This window comes from Giraffa tippelskirchi, chromosome 10 (assembly GCF_054371585.1).
Source record: "Giraffa tippelskirchi isolate mGirTip1 chromosome 10, T2T-mGirTip1v1.2.pri, whole genome shotgun sequence".
Taxonomy (NCBI): domain Eukaryota; kingdom Metazoa; phylum Chordata; class Mammalia; order Artiodactyla; family Giraffidae; genus Giraffa; species Giraffa tippelskirchi.
Window position 1 is genome coordinate 131,913,219 of NC_137284.1, and position 17,725 is coordinate 131,930,943.

The 17,725-nt window shown below is 42.1% G+C and overlaps 1 protein-coding gene across 2 annotated transcripts; it reads left to right on the top strand.

Moving 5' to 3' along the window:
• The first annotated feature begins 8,240 nt into the window (after window positions 1-8,240).
• LMOD2 (leiomodin 2) lies at window positions 8,241-17,342 on the top strand. 2 transcript variants are annotated; one of them, XM_081534122.1, is made up of 3 exons: window positions 8,241-8,615; window positions 14,573-15,927; window positions 16,875-17,342. In XM_081534122.1, exons 1-3 carry the CDS (start codon window positions 8,339-8,341, stop codon window positions 16,899-16,901), a joined length of 1,659 nt encoding a protein of 552 aa, XP_081390248.1. In that variant the 5' UTR covers window positions 8,241-8,338; the 3' UTR covers window positions 16,902-17,342. The 2 variants fall into 2 exon arrangements, with proteins under 2 accessions (XP_081390248.1, XP_081390247.1); XM_081534121.1 differs by having other exon boundaries at window positions 8,241-8,611; window positions 14,566-15,927.
• The last annotated feature ends 383 nt before the right edge of the window (window positions 17,343-17,725 follow it).

Sequence of the window (17,725 nt, forward strand, 5' to 3'; positions counted from 1 at the left end):
ACATTCTTCTTAAACACCTGAGAACTATAGTAGGCCTTGGGGATGATGAATGGGCAGACATAGCTCCTTCCTTTGGGAAAAAATTCCTTTCCTGTGAAGACAAATTCAAATCAAGTGATCCCAAGTGGGATGCTGCATATAATAAAGTCTTGTGGGAACTTAGAGAACTAAGCTGACCTCAGGCATCAGGAAAGACCTCCCTTTGGGAGTGTTACTTAAGAGTAAGGAATCAAATGATGTCTATGAACCTAGAGCCTATTATACAGAGTGAAGTAAGTCAGAAAGAGAAAGATAAATATAGCCTACTAATGCATATACATGGAATCTAGAAAGATGGCACTGATGAATTTATTTGCAGGGCAACAGTGGAGAAACAGACATAGATAACAGACTTATGGACACAGGGAGAGGGGAGGGGAGGGTGAAATGTATGGAGAGAGCAACATGGAAACTTACATTACCATATGTAAAATAGATAGTCAATGGGAATTTACTGTATGTCTCAGGGAACTCAAACAGGGGCTCTGTATCAACCTAGAGGGTGGCATGGGGAGGGAGATGGGAGGGAGGTTCAAGAGGGAGGGGACGTATGTACACCTATGGCTGATTCATGTTGATGTTTGACAGAAAACAACAAAATTCTGTAAAGCAATTATCCTTCAATTAAAAAATAAAATTAAAAAAAAAGAATGTATAAAATAGTAACTGCCACAGAGAAGAAAAAAAAAAGAGCAAGGAGGAGGAAGCAGAGGCCTTGCAGGCAAGTGGAGGGAGCATGCGAATGGCTTGGGATGGGAACAAGCCTAGGGTTCAGAAGCCCCCGAGTGGCTGAAGGTGAGGGTTGGAGGAAGTGACTCAAGTTGAGGCTGGAGAGGTGAGCGGGGACTTTTCCTGGAGTGGCCAGAGGGCACGATGAAAGATTCTTTCTGAAGGACAATGGGAGCCCTGTGAGGGTTTAAGGTAGAGAATGACCAGATGAGATCTGTGGTTTCAAAAAATTACTCTAGCTATACTGTGGCAAAGGAAAAGATGTCGGGCATCAGAGAAAATGAGGACAGGAGCTTAGACTGGGACCGGGTGGAGCATACACAGATAAAGTAGGATTCAAGAGCTCGTGACTGAGTGTGATAATATGGGTGAGAGAAGATGACACACAGGCTCCACAACTAGGTGGATGAGGAGACCACGTTCAGAAATGTGAAAGCTTTGGGGTGGGGGAAGTGGAAAGAAGGAAATCAGGTTACTGATTTGGAGCAACCTGAGCTTTTCATGCCATGAGACAACATTCCCTCCTACCCGACCTCCTCCCCACCTCCAATGAAATTTTTATTGGTGGTTCCATAAAAAATTCCCGAGGACACAAATATTAGCTCAGTCAAATTAGATGTTATTGTAAATCTTGGCCCTTTGGGGTCCTTTCAAATTGTTGAAACTATGTATATTAAATCTGTGAGTGACTAGTGCCTACAGTAGAATAAAGCCAAGAACCAGGGGAAAGGAAAATGTTTATTAAACATATTCTTATAATACATTCATTTAACTTTTCTTTGTGGTTATAAATTTTAGAAATGCCTATACAAACTTTATTTTTCTTTTCTGTTATGACTTATTACACTGGACATTGATTACAGCTCCCTGTGCTATACACTAGGACCTTGTTATTATATCCATTCTATATATAATAGTTTGCATATAAATATTTTGAAATATGAACAGTTTCTGAAATTACCAAATTCTTGCTGAAAGGTGGGGGTTATTAAAGAAAATAAAGACTCAATTGATAGAACCTGAGATGATGGAATTCCACGTGAGCTCTTTCAAATCCTAAAAGATGATGCTGTGAAACTGCTGCACTCAATATGCCAGCAAATCTGGAAAACTCAGCAGTGGCCACAGGACTGGAAAAGGTCAGTTTTCATTCCAATCCCAAAGAAAGGCAATGCCAAAGAATGCTTGAACTACTGCACAATTGCACTCATCTCACACGCTAGTAAAGTAATGCTCAAAATTCTCCAAGCCAGGCTTCAGCGATACGTGAACCATGAACTTCCAGATGTTCAAGCTGGTTTTAGAAAAGGTAGAGGAACCAGAGATCAAATTGCCAACATCCGCTGGATCATCAAAAAAGCAAGAGAGTTACAGAAAAACATCTATTTCTGCTTTATTGACTACGCCAAAGCCTTTGACTCTATGGATCACAATAAACTGTGGAAAATTCTGAAAGAGATGGGAATACCAGACCATCTGACCTGTCTCTTGAGAAACCTGTATGCAGGTCAGGAAGCAACAGTTAGAACTGGACATGGAACAACAGACTGGTTCCAAATAGGAAAAGGAGTACGTCAGGGCTGTATATTGTCACCCTGCTTATTTAACTTCTATGCAGAGTACATCATGAGAAATACTGGGCTGGAGGAAGCACAAGCTGGAATCGAAATTGCCAGGAGAAATATCAATAACCTCAGATATGCAGATGACACCACCCTTATGGCAGAAAGTGAAGAAGAGCCAAAGAGCCTCTTGATGAAAGTGAAAGAGGAGAGTGAAAAAGTTGGCTTAAAACTCAACATTCAGAAAACTAAGATGGCATCCCGTCCCATCACTTCATGGCAAATAGATGGGGAAACAGTGGCAGACTTTATTTTTTTGGGGTTCCAAAATCACTGCAGATGGTGATTGCAGCCATGAAATTAAAAGACGTTTACTCCTTGGAAGGAAAGTTATGACCAACCTAGACAGCATATTAAAAAGCAGAGACATTACTTTGTCAACAAAGATCCGTCTAGTCGAGGCTATGGTTTTTCCAGGAGTCATGTATGGATGTGAGAGTTGGACTATAAAGAAAGCTGAGCGCCGCAGAATTGATGCTTTTGAACTGTGGTGCTGGAGAAGACTCTTGAGAGTCCCTTGAACTGCAAGGAGATCCAACCAATCCATCCTAAAGGAGATCAGTCCTGGGTGTTCATTGGAAGGACTGATGCTGAAGCTGAAACTCCAGTACTTTGGCCACCTGATGTGAAGAGCTGACTCATTTGAAAAGACCCTGATGCTGGGAAAGATTGAGGGCAGGAGGAGAAGGAGATGACAGAGGATGAGATGGCTGGATGGCATCACCGACTCGATGGACATGGGTTTGGGTGGACTCCGGCAGTTGGTGATGGACAGGGAGGCCTGGCGTGCTGAGGTTCAAGAGGCGGACATGACTGAGGACTGAACTAAATTGAACTCTCAACATTTCTGAACATTAAGAGCCAAAAGTATATAAGCCACAGTGAGCCAAGAAATTCACCTCAAAGAGAGGGTCTCTTGCAATTATCGAGGGTTAGGCTCAAGTAGTTATTACACACCACTGGAGTTAGGAGGTCTCTGATCACTTTCCTTACTGAAATACCAGCTCTGCTGGCAGGGCCTGTAGCACTGATTTTTGGAGGTGCTAATGAGTTTTGCTCTTCTTGAGGCTCCATTAGTACCAAGACACTTGCTGCGATTAACAGTAGCTTGTATTTAAGAAGGCAAGTTGTGGCTATGGGATAACGTTAGAGATTTCCACTTAACTTTAGATGTAATAAAGTCCAAAACTCCTTGACATGACCCCTCAGATATAAAATATTCTACATCTGTATGTGTCTACCAGGTGTCAGCCATGATGGTGGTGGCTAGGAGGGAAAAAAAGGAGTTGCAGGGAAAGTAAGAACCAGGACCAATTTCTGCCTAGCTCCACCTACTCCCCACCTCTACTGAACAATGCCTGGTTTTATTTTTGTGTTTTTGTTTTCATACTCTTGTGTGTTTGCTCAGAGGCTTCTCTCTCTTCCAGGAAATCTCTTGATGGTCCCTGTGACTTCTCCAACTGCAGCCACGTGGGCTGCCTTGCTTCTTCATCTGTATTTATTCCACGGCTCTACGCTTGTTGGCACCTCGGCGGAGCTGTCACTGCACTGTGTTACTGTCAGCTGTCTGCCTCTCTCTGAGAAGCATGAGCTCCTGAGGGCAGCAGTGTCTAGATCAATTTTTATTTTTCTGTTTATAACCCTAGCTTCCAGCACAGCACCTATCCACACAGCAGACATCTGGTAAATGGAAGTTGAATAAAGAAACAAATAATAGCATTTTCAAGAGAAAATCAAAGGGAAAAAATGGTTGAAAGAAAAAAAAAAAAACTCTTTTCACTAAAAAGGAAATTGCTGATGTCCTGGGAAATAGTGTATATCTAATTGACAATCAAGAAGCATGAAAATAGTTCCCTCCGAGAGAGATTGTTTTAAAGAGAAAATGCAAATCTTCAGAAGGCTTGTAGTACTGATGGCTCTAAAAGCAATTCTACTCGAAAACACAATGTGATCAGGTTAAAAATCCCAAAATAGAAAATGGTGATGCTCAGAGAACATATGACTTGGATTTTTCCCCTCGATGCAGACAAGTTTGCAAGGAAATCCAGATTTTTCATCGTACTTAGATCTGGCCAGAATCAGGCAGTGATATTTAATTAGTCAACAGAATTTTATCCAGTGGATTTAAAGTCTTTGGAGAAAACATAAAGAAGGATCCAGTGAACTAAGATCATCCATGAGCTGTGATTATTATCATAATTAGAGTGATTTGTAATGCATATACTAGAATGTCTGAACGACCATTGTTCTTAAGGGAGTGTCTTGAGAGGCCATAATTTTTTTTTTTTTTCCCAGTGATGCTGCCACAGAGCAAAACACTTTAATGTCTCCTCTTCCAGAGTTATTTTCAGAGTCATTCATGAGCTACCCAAGATTTGGAAGAAGACACTCACATGAGAACATATGTACTCTGCATTGTTCCAGTGAGAAAACTAAAATATATTTATGGTGATTTTTCAAGAGATCAGTTTCAACACAATAGAAAGAAAGATGTTGTAGTGATTTGAGCCCTCCAACCATGGAATGAGTTTTTGGTAATGTACAGTTTTCACCGAAAATACTCAAGCAAACACTAAACCACCACTTATAGAAGTCACAGAGGACTGATGTTTTTCCAAGTCCCTTTGAAAGCTGAGAATCTGTGACCCCAAAAATATCTCAGTCATTATTTTATAGTCACATAAACTGTGTATTATAACCTGCATCAAGACCTTACTTCAGATCTGTGCTCAAAAGTCCCCTTATTAAAACGGAGATCTTCTCTTCTTGAAATATTGCCTGCACAATTTTCTTTCTTCCTTTTTATCCCACTTTATTTCTCTCCATTGAGCTTCTGTCTGTACGTTCTGTATTTACTCATTTATTTACATATTGTCTGTTTCCCCCAGTGAGACTGTAAACTCCATGAAGGAAGGAATTTTTATTTTTGGTTTTCTTCAATGCTCTAATGCCAGCACTTAATTTAGAATCTGACAGGCAGTGTATGTTCAATGAGTTGTCAAACGAAAATAATATTAAAATATTATAGAAAAACTACAAACAAGAGAGAAAGAATAAAACACAATTTCATTTTTTTACAGTTATGCATCTCAAATTTATATAGTGGTCAGCATATCATATGTGCCTAATACATAATTGTTGAAGAAACAAAAGTATACTATCATTTTAAGGCATTTTTCATCTTTTTTTTCCAAAAAAACAGAGGTTTTTATACAGTTGTAATCATAATTCATCTTTTAGCCTAAAATTTATTATTCAGCTGAATAACTCATCTTATTCATCAGATTTGGATATAATATTTGATGTCATTTCCAAAAATCAAAACTATTTTCACATAAAAATTGTATTATAACTAAGGCTACAACAAAGGTACATTCTAAAGGCCATAAAAAAACAATGAACTCATCATTTCTAATATCATAATTATTCCAGTAGTATCACTGAAAAGAGTCATAGTTATTTTGGGAGACAGAGTTTCATAATGAGTTAAGACCATAATACTTAGCCAAAACATTCTTGCAAAAGAAAAAAACTGAAGAAGTTATACTTCCTGGTTTCAGTACATACTACAAAATTATAATAATTAAGACTAGGTGGTACTGTCTTAAGGAAATAGACTCACAGATCTATAGAACATAACCTACTGTCCAGAAATAAACCCTTACATTTATGACCAATTAATTTTACACAAAGGCACCAATGCAATTCAATAAAAAAAATCCTAAGACAATTGGACATCTGTATACAAAAAGATGAATTTAGACCATTACCCTACACAGACACAAATATTAAATCAAAATGTGTAATATACCTAACTATGAAAACCCAAAACTATAAAACTCTTAGAAGAAACCATAAAAGTAAGTCTCAGATCTTGTGTTAGGAAAAGATATCTTAGTTATAATACCAAAAGCTCAAGCAATAGAAGAAGAAATAGATAAACTGAACTTCATCAAAATTAAAAATGTTACCTTTCAAAAGACAATCCACAGAATGACAGAGAATATCTGCAAATCTGATAAAGTCCAGAATACAAAAAGAATTTTTATAACTTAGTATTAAGACAACCCGATTTAAAAATGAGCATAAGATTTAAATGAATATTTTACCAAAGTTGACATAAGATTGTCAGTAAACATATGATATGATGCTCAGTATCACTAGTTATGGGCTTCCCTGGTGGATCAGATGGTAAAGAATCTGCCTGCAATATGGGAGACCCGGGTTCGATCCCTGGGTTGGGAAGATCCCCTGGAGGAGGGCATGTAACCCACTCCAGTATGCTTGCCTGGAGAATCTCCATGGACAGAGGAGCCCGGCGGGCTACAGTCCACGGGGTTGCGAAGAGTTGGACGTGACTGAACAACTAAACACAACATACATCATTATTTATTAGAGGAATGAAATTTAAAATAATAAAGAGATACCGTTTCATAGGCGCTGAAATAATCCAACACTTCAGCAAAAACATGTTAGGATGTGGAGAAACTAGAATGCTCCTCATTGCTGGTGGGAAAGTAAATTGGTACAGCCGTTACGGAAAATAATTAGGCAGTTTCATGAAAAGTAAATTTACCATATAACTCAGTAATTCCACTACTGCAAACTAGCTACCCAAGGGAAATAAAAATATGTGGCTACATAGACTTGCAGTAAGTGTTCAACATTGTTTGTAACTCCCTAAACCTGGAAACAACCCAAATATTCACAACGACTGAATGTATAAACAAAATATCATGTATTTGTGCTGATACATGTATAGTTCTATATATATACATTTTAACAGATGTTCATATATCTGTATGCTAGGATGATATATTTATGAAACCCTGTAAACTGTGTGTTTATTTCATCACATTCATAAAAGTGTGGGCAAATGTATAATTTCAAATTAACATCTCTTCAGTTTTCAGCCCAGACACAAATCCAGTTGCAAATTCTAGCTCCGCATTTCTTAGTTCTGTGGTCCTGGGCTAGTTACTTAACCTCTCTGAATCTGTGCTGGTAGAATATGGGTAATAGCATACCCTTTATGGGACTGTGGGATTAAATGAGATAAATGTTTAAAATGCTTAGCAGTAGACTGGCATAGTGTCAGTTCATAATAAATTTTGTCCAGTATTGTTATTTGTCTTTTGGGGAGTTTTGTTTGCGAATCAAGCTGTTTATTAATACTTAGGGGTGAGGAGAAGGAAGCCATTTTGTGCAGAGGAGAGAGGGTGCAAAGGCTTCCGCCCTTCTAGCTGTCTGACTTCACTTAATTTCTCAGAGCCTCACTTGCCAAAACCTTTAAAGGAAGATAATTAATGTAAGTCATCTCTCAGGACTTAAGATTAGGAAAATTACATTCAAGCGCTTTGTAAACTGCAAAATGCAATGACAATAGAAAAGTGCTATATCATTAAAACCTTCTGTTCTCATCAATGCCACCCACGATATGTTTTTTAGGAGAACCAGAATAACTACTCTAAAGGCATGTGTAGTCATTTCTCATCCTGGAAGATTATAAGAAGAGAATCTTTTCATGACCATGGTGGTGGTAGCGAGCCATTTTAGAAATACATTTTTGCCCTCTTGTTTGAAAACAAAGTAAGAAGCTGGTTACTTCCTATCTGAAGCCCTGTCTGCCTGTCCTCATGAGCCATTAGGCTCAGCTAAATATGTCCCTGGCCAGTATGTGAATAATCCCCACTGGTTCTGAGACCTCCATCCACCACTGATGTGACATTCTTTGTGTTCAAATGTCTAGCTGACGTCTGATGCTTAAAACAGCCTATGCCTTCACCCCCTCTGCATTGTCACAGCCTGTATCACCACTCTTAAAAGGCTATCGCAGGCATTCCCAGAACCAGTTGCTAACCAGCCTGCCCACTCTCCTCCCTGCTGCTGCTGGCTGCCTTGAATGCCTGGTTCTCCAAGCTCCTTGTGGGTCTGACAAAGCAGGGACCATGTCTACCTTTGGCTACAGGAGAGGACTTAGCAAATATGAATCCATCGATGAGGACGAACTCCTGGCTTCCCTGTCAGCCGAGGAGCTGAAGGAGCTAGAGAGGGAGCTGGACGACATTGAACCTGATCACAGCCTCCCGGTGGGGATGAGGCAAAAGAGTCTGACCGAGAAAACCCCCACGGGGACATTCAGCAGAGAGGCGCTGATGGCCTATTGGGAAAAGGAGTCCCAGAAACTCTTGGAGAAGGAGAGAATGGGGGAGTGTGGAAAGGTAGGCTCTCGGATTTTTTTCCTTAGCTGTTCCCAATCCCCCAAGCCCGAACCCAGGAATCTTTTTTATATTTTTCTAATTTTTCAGTCCTCATTACTTTTCTTATAACCCACTTGCACCTGCTATTGAAAATTTTCTCAGGCTGAAATAGTCATCTAACTTTTATGACCACCTAATGGGTTATATGAAAGATTCTTAGTTGGGGGGTCCTGTGATCAACAAGGATGGGATCTTCAAGAGGAAAATGATTCACAAGCAAAGCACAGGTTTAGATATTTTGCCAAACAAAAGTCTAACTTGAGTTATAAGTTAAGGATGTGGCATAATACTTGTTATATATATATATATATATATATATATATATATATATATATATATATATGGCAGTTACGTAAATGTATATGGCAGCTAAGTAAATTTATTTTCTTCTATAAAGACAAGAGTGGGTAATCTCTTGCTTGGACTGTGATGGTGGCTACAATAAAACTAATTCCTTTTCCCAACACCAGGAAACATGGGGTAGTGAATAATATAGGCGGCTGAGAGTTAGGGGACCTTATTTCTAACCTCTGCTCTGCACTGAAGTTGTAAGACCTTGAACAGAGATTCTCTGCAGAGTACTCTTTCATATCAATGGAGGGTGTTCTTCAGACACCATTTTGAGATTTTTATGTTAAAGACTTTCCTAAGAAAATGCATGTGTGCTTGTGCAAACATACAAAAATTTTACATAGAATTTCAAAACGATGGTATACATCCTGAAACCCTCCTAAGGCTCCAGGTTAAGCATCCCTGCAAGGATGATCTCTAAGATTCCTTCCTATTTTATAATGGTGATTCTGAGGCCAGAAAATGAGTTTATATTAGAGGTCGGGTCTATTAAGTGCTTGTTCTCTGCCCAGTAAATAGTTAATTTGAATTTGTCAAATAAATCACTCACAGAAGGAAGTTCAAAAGACTAAACTCTGGAAATATAGTTATGGCAATGAGAATATCAAAATAACAAATTCCTGAATTTGTGGAAGAACACTGGTCAGGAGCAATATTTTAAAACCTGTGTGCTCGACTGGAATCATCTAAGATCAAAATGGCCTGAAGCCAATGGCAAGACTTCCATAGTACTAATCCAGGAACTGTTAGATGATCTTGATGATAGAGTGTGTGGGCCACATTTGTAGCAAGATATGTGTGAGTTTTGTCCATGTCAATCATTGCAGAATGGGCCACCAGAATCAGGCCAGGGTTCGCCAAGGCCACAGTGGCGACCCACATTGAGGATCTGAAGGTGGGTGGTGAGAAGGAAGGATACACAAAATGGGCCAGGATTTGGGTTGGTCAATTCTTCCACAAACATAAGGTCTTTTTTTTTTTTTTGATGTGGAAATATGTGTCTGAAATCTGGTCAAATATAGGAAGTATCACATTTTCCTAACAGTTCTTAAAGATTTTCCCTAATAAAAAAGATTAAAATTGCCTCACAAGGTCCAGAACAGACAGCCATTGGAGTGATCACCCAACAAAGGCATTTTAATGTCATACCGTCTTGAGATGAGTGGAAAACAAAGGACAAAGCCTGTTGTCAGCTGTGGATGAAACCCACCTACTCCTGCCAAAGGTTTTGCTGATCCCTGAGCCCTGCCAATGGCTTATCAGCTCAATTAGAGAGGCTGTGTGTTGATGAACTGATTCCTTTCCCAGCTAGTTAACTTTTCTCTCTCTACCCTTTCCCTGCTGGCAAGTTGTCTCTAGAGTCACAAGGAGTGCTGAGCAGAAGTTTGCCAGTGGAGGGTGTCAATCCATTTCAACTCCAGGAAAAAGCTCAGAGCAGCTGACTGGTGGGTGGGTGGGGGAGGGGTGACAGTGTAAGTGAAGAACAGCCCAGTGTGGACCATGAAAAGGAGATGAGGGGTCACGCTTATCAGGCTACTGTTGGCTCTGTAAATATTTATGAGAATCATGTTCAACACCTATTGAATGACAACTTCTGTCCACCTGGATTCCCACAAACTTATCCTGCATTAAATGTCTCCAAGAGGCCTTGGAGACCCAAAGGTCCATCTCCCTGAGCTTGAGTATCTGCTGGGTGTCAGGTATAGGTGCCAATAAATACATTCACATTACTTCACTGAGCTCTCACCTTCTGGATGTGAGAAGTGAGACTGGGAGAGGTTAAGAAACTCATTTGAGATTAACAGCTTCTAGCTGAAATTCAAACCAAGTCCTGTTGGCACAAAGACTGAGATTCTCAGAATGTGGGTACATCAGCATCACCTGGGACCTTCCAACTCACTCTAGGGGTCCCCCGGACCAGCTGAATGAAGAACTCTGGGAGTGGGGCCCAGCACTGGGTGGCTTCACAAGCCCTCCCGGTGCTTTTGACATACCCTGTGGTTGGAGAACCGCTCAACTCTACCGCAGTTTCCTTGAGACTTTCTATCCCAGAGATTTAGTGATTTTCTAAAATCAACCAGCTCTTCTTGAGGCTTCCCTGGTGGCTCAGTGGTAAAGAATCTGCCTGCCAATGCAGGAGACACATGTTCGATCCCTGAGTGGGGAAGATCCTCCGGAGAAGGAAATGGCAACCCACTCCAGTATTCTCGGCTGGAGAATTCCATGGACAGAGGAGCCTAGTGGGCTGCAGTCCATGGGGTCACAAAGAGTAGGACATGACTTAGTGACTGACACAACAAACAAAACCAGCTCTTTATGGGTAGAACCAGAACCAGAATGAGAAACCACGCTTACTGCCTTCTTCTTCATGTAATGGTGCCAGGGAAGTAATGAGGAGAAATGGTTGGCCACCCTCTTCTTGTTGCCTTATTTATTCCCTAAGTGTACCCATATTCGCTTCTCGCTATCGCCCCCTTCAGTGCCTCAAGCTTCACTGCCTCACCCCACCCTCGACCTTCTCACCCCCATTCTTGCAAGTGTTAGTCAATCATGTCTGACTCTTTGTGACCCCATGGACTGTAGCCCACCAGGCTCTTCTGTCCATGGGGATTACCCAGCAAGAATACTAGAGCAGTTGCCATTCCCTTCTTCAAGGGATCTTCCCAACTCAGGGATCAAACCCAGGTTTCGTGCATTGCAGTCAAATTCTTTACCATCTGAGCCACCAGGGAAGCCCTTGCAAGGATCTGGTTTAACTCCAGAGCAATTGCAGATAGCTGATCTGGAACACCGAAGTCAGTCCAAATGCGAGAATCATTTTGAAGGTGGGAAATGATTGCTTTAATATCATTCTTCCTCCTTCTCTGGATACCTTTCTCCCTTCTGCTGTTCCTCTCTGAGATGTCCCCCAACTAGGGTGGCTAACCATCTTGGCTTGTCTGGGGCTGTGTAGATTTTAGAATGCAAAACTCTGTTTCCTGGGATACCTTTCAGCCCCAGGCAAACCAGGACAATCAATCACCTTCCTCCCATCCACCCCTTCTGTACTCTTCTCTGAAACCTCCCCTGACTCAGAGGCTGTTATGCTGTGCTGTACTTAGTTGCTCAGTTGTGTCCGACTCTTTGTGACCTCATGGACTGTAGCCCGCCAGGCTTCTCTGTCCATGGAATTCTCCAGGCAAGAGTACTTGAGTTGGTTGCCATGCCCTCCACCAGGGGGATCTTCCCAACCCAGGGATTGAACCCAGGTCTCCTGAACTGCAGATGGATTCTTTACCAACTGAGTCACCAGGGAAGCCTGAGGCTGTTAACACCAGAAGCTGTTAACCAATGTCAATTTAGAGCCATTCAGTTAACAGATTTTTACCGAGTCCCTACTACCTGCTGAGCACTGTGTGAGGTGAGCAGAACAGACAGATCCTTTTTGTCACCCTGCAGACAGTCTTTTGGGAGAAAAAGACAAATCATTGAAGAGGTACTTTATTGGAGGAGTTACAGCATTGTGGGATCACATCACAAAGATAATTTGAGGAAGTGTCAAAGAAGGCTTTCTGGAGGAAATATCTTTGAGATGTCACAGGACAACTCATTGCTGGATAAGAGTTTCAGATATGATCTCTGAAAATATATTTAAGGGAAAAACATCTCTGGGAGATAAAGCCTAAAGGTCTTTGAAAAACTAGAGGGGTACCATTTAACAGTGGTATGGCAGGCAGTATACCTTGAATTTTGAGACAGGCCCTTTTCCTCCAAATACTGAAACAGCTGAACACACACACACACACACACACACACACACACACACACACACACACACACACACACACACACAGTGTCACTCTCCCTCCTGCTCCTGAACAAGTAAGTAAATTAAGACTGGACAAGCCATCCCAGGAGTGGCTGACCCCTTCCCCAGGCCATCACTTGGTGCCTGCCACTCCAAACAAGCTGATAACTGGAGGCTATTTTGTGACAGCAACTGGCCAAACAAACCTGGAGACCAGGGCAGTGTTTTCCAAAGCTCATTCCACGTGCCTTGGGCAGCAGGAGGCTGGGTCAAAAACATTCCCATGTAGAAGGAAGAATTCTGGCTTTGGGGACAGGAAAGGGTCTCGGGGCTTTAGAGAAACTAAAGGAATAAAAAGATAGCATTAGGGAAAATTGGACTCTGTCAGCAATTGCCAGATTTTTATTTTATCAGAAAAGGTAGCAAGGAAAAGAAAGAAGGGGGTCAGCTGAACTTCTCAGTACAAAGTCTTGTAAACAGAAAAGACAAAGATGAAGTGAAATTGTGTTTGCCTGAAAGTCTTTCATAATTGATACCTGGTAAATAATTTAAGACCATTAGGCTGAGGCAGTGGCTTGCTTCAAGATTTTTCTACTGTTCTCTGCTATTCCACATGACGGTTGAAATGTAGTTAGTGCCAAAGGCAATTATCTTTCCCACCTTGTGTCTTCTGAAGTCCTGTCTCATTTAACCCTGTGACAACATGAGATTTCAAGCTGATTTGCTGCAAAGGGTGACCCAAATGAGTTTCTGCATAGAGATGGGTTTTGACCAGCTCCCTCAGTTTCTTTCCCCATAAAAAAGACAGAGACAGCCTCAGCGTCCAGGTGGTGTGGTCTCTGAGACCCCGTGCCAGGATCTACTTAGAGGGAGGTGCCCAGCCTCCGTATGCACTGACATAGAACATGGCAGAGGGCTCTGGGCTCCTGTCACAGAGACTGTAGGAGGCAGACTAGGGGAAGAATTTCTGAACATTAAGAAAGGGAACCCAAGGATTTCCCTGATGGTTCAGTGGTTAAGACTTTGCCTTTCAATACAGAAGGTGTGAGTTCTATCCCTGGTCAGGGAGCTAATATCCCGCATGCCTCACTGCCAAAAAGCCAAAACACAAAGCAGAAGAAATAACGGAACAAAATTCGATATGAAGACTTTTTAAAAATATTCCCCTCAAAAAAATCTTAAAAGAACGGGAACTCATAAAGGTCTTATGTATTTTTGTTGTCATTTGTGTGTTTGGGATGGAGAAATAAGGAAGAACAGAAGGGTGATTCCCCAAGGGATGGCTGAATCTGCTAAACTGTAAGTAGACTAGAAGTCAGGTCATTCAGGAGAGGGAGTTAAGAGAATAAAAATGCTATCAAGGGTTTTCCAGAGCAAAAGCTCCCACTTATTTGTTAAAAACTGGCAAAATGATGGCAAACTCTCATTCCATAAACTGAATTCTGGATATTTATTTTGCAGAATACAAAAAATTTCTGCAGAATTCAGAAAAAGCTGATGAAAGTTATGCAAGAAAATGTTAACCCTGGTCACCTGAACTAGGGAGATTAGTAGCTGGAGACGAACTTTTTACTCTTAGAAAGTTTTGCCTTACTTGCTTGTGTGTTACTTTTTAAAGAATTTATTCAGATATAATTGACATATCACATTGCATGAGTTTTAGAGGGACCACGTGATGATCTGATACATGTATATATTGCAAAACCATGTGTTACTTTTGTAAAATTTAATAATGTGCTTAAAATGGCAAATTTCATGAGGATATTTTGCTCTTTAGGTGGCAGAAGAGGACAAAGAGGAGAGTGAGGAAGAGCTTGTCTTTACAGAATGTAACAGTGAGGTTTCTGAGGATGTGTACACGGATGAGGAGGAGGAGGAGGAGGACGAGGACGACGAGGAGGAGGACAGCGAAGGAGAGGAAAGAACAGGTGAGAACGAGGAAAGGATGAACGGATCTGTGCATTCCGATAGTGTCCATTCGGACAACGCAAGGCCAAAGACATTTAAAAGTCAAATCGAAAACATACATCTGACTAAAGGCCACAGCGGAAGGAACACGGAGTCCCCCCCGGCTGCCATTCACCCCTGCGGGAACCCCACGGTGATAGAGGATGCTCTGGAAAAGATTAAAAACAATGACCCCGACACCACGGAAGTCAATCTGAACAACATCGAGAACATCACTTCGCAGACCCTCGCCCGCTTCGCCGAGGCCCTCAAGGCCAACACGGTGGTGAAGACCTTCAGCCTGGCCAACACGCGCGCCGACGACAGCGCGGCCACGGCCATCGCGGACATGCTCCGGGTCAACCGGCACATCACCAACGTCAACATCGAGTCCAACTTCATCACGGGCAAGGGCATCCTGGCCATCATGAGGGCGCTGCAGCACAACACCGTGCTCACCGAGCTGCGCTTCCACAACCAGAGGCACATCATGGGCAGCCAGGTGGAGATGGAGATCGTCAAGCTGCTGAGAGAGAACACCACGCTACTGAGGCTAGGCTACCATTTCGAGCTGCCAGGACCAAGAATGAGCATGACCAGCCTCTTGACCAGAAACATGGATAAGCAGCGGCAGAAGCGGATACAGGAGCAGAAACAGCAGGAGGGATATGACGGAGGAGCTAACCTTAGGACCAAAGTCTGGCAGAGAGGCACGCCAGGCTCTTCACCGTACGCATCTCCCAAGCACTCGCCCTGGTCTTCCCCCAAACTCCCCAAGAAAGTCCAAACTGTGAGGAGCCGTCCTCCGTCTCCGGCGGCCCCGCCCCCGCCTCCGCCCCCTCCCCCTCCTCCACCCCCCCCACCACCCCCTCCTGCTCCCCAAAGGCTGCCACCCCCGCCTCCGCCTCCCCCGCCTCCGCCCCCAGAGAAAAAGCTCATCACCCGCAACATCGCGGAAGTCATCAAACAGCAGGAGAGTGCCCAGCGGGCATTACAGAATGGACAGAAAAAGAAAAAAGGGAAAAAGGCTAAGAAACAGCCAAACAATATCCTAAAGGAAATTAAAAATTCCCTGAGGTCGGTGCAGGAGAAGAAAACGGAAGACAGTTCCCGACCTTCTACCCCACAGAGATCAGCTCACGAGAATCTCATGGAAGCTATTCGGGGAAGCAGCATAAAACAGCTAAGGCGGGTAAGTAACGCAAGGGCAGACTGGGGCAAGCCCCTAGCATAGGAGTCAGGCTCCACCGCACTTCGATACCAAATCACCTCTCTAACACTTATCAGTATACGCTGGAGCAGGCTGCCAAATCTGGAGCATCAAGAGCAGGTCACTAGAGAGAGCATAGTTCTGTTTGAGAGATGCGCTTGGTCTACCTTCTTGGCATCTCAGTCTTTTAAGGGCCAGGCTCATCTTAAGACATTTCAACCTAAAAAAAAAAAAAAAAAATCCCAATTTCCTTAATAAGAAATCAGGGTGTATCTCTCCAAAACAAAAATTTTACCACCGAGTTGCAAGTGATTGGACTTCCCTGGTGGCTCAGAGGGTAAAGCGTCTGTCAGTGATGCAGGAGACACGGGTTCCATCCCTGGGTCTGGAAGATCTTCTGGAGAAGGAAATGGCAACCCACTCCAGTATTCTTGCCTGGAGAATCCCATGGATGGAGGAGCCTGGTAGGCTACAGTCCACCGGGTCACAAAGAGTCAGACACGACTGAGAGACTTCACTTTCTTTCTTGCAAGTGATTTAACACCTAATTTATAATAAAAAATTTGAACATCACCCAGCAATAATCTGGGTTTCCCAGGTGGCACTAGTGGTAAAGAACCCACCTGCCGATGCAGGAGAGGTAAGAGACCTCTTGGGTTCAATCCCTGGGGAAGATCCCCTGGAGAAGGGCATGGCAACCCACTCCAGTATTTTTGCCTGGAGAATCCCGTGGACAGAGGAGCCTGGTAGGCCACAGTCCATAGAGTCGCAAAGAGTTGGACATGACTGAAGCAACTCAGCACACACACACTCACAGCAATCTGAGTTCTTTCTGGAAAATACTGCTAAAGTAGTACTCTACAGATATTTTTTTTTTCACTTTATCATTTGCATTGTTTTTATTGAAAGAGAATCCCCTATTTTTGTAGGTGGAAGTTCCAGAAGCTCTGCGATAAAAGCCTGATTTTTAGAAGAGGATGCAGAATTATTCAGTTGATATTAGATAAAATTTATTGTGAGATGTTTCTAAAATACCCTCTTCAATTTGAGATGTTCTCTGACTTTAAAAATAGCCTCACCCATTAATTCCAAAGAGAATGTTAAGAAACTACCAGCATGTTTCTTCTGTAAATATGAAAATAAACTTCTTTTTTATGTCATGAGATTTGTATTGACAAGAAGCAGTTTATTTAAACATGCTCTGGATGTGTTGGTAACTCTGAGCTGTAATGAGTTCATGAAATGCGTTGTTATTTTTGTAATCCTAATAAATTTGGATTGAAGTTTTTTGTTTTTTTTAAGCAAACTAATATTTTTTTGTAAGTGGATAATCACATCTGTCAGGTGTGTATGTAACTTTGCTACATATTAAAAATATTACATTTCACCCCAAAAAAGGTTTGGGTACTTAGCATTTGCCTTTCTTTTCTCATGTCTAAGAAAATCTGATCAGAGCTCTCTCTAGAGGTCTGGAATTAAGAACCATCTTAAAGTTCTTTTTGGTAGTGAGATACTAATAAAAGCTTGGGAAAAGACCCAACTTGACCATTGTCATCCTAGAGGCATGAATATTGGACCCAGGATGTCAACTGACATTCCCCCATTCCCATAAGGCTGATAGACACCCAGAAATCATTCAGTCATTTATAATTAAAGTTAACTATTTCTGGAAAAAATGGCAAATTAGAAAGTTTCTTGGTAGAGATCAAACAAGTGCTAAGGGCACACCTGGAAGATAGGCCCCCTGCATTCAGAGCTGTCTTGAGGGTAATGCTAAAGA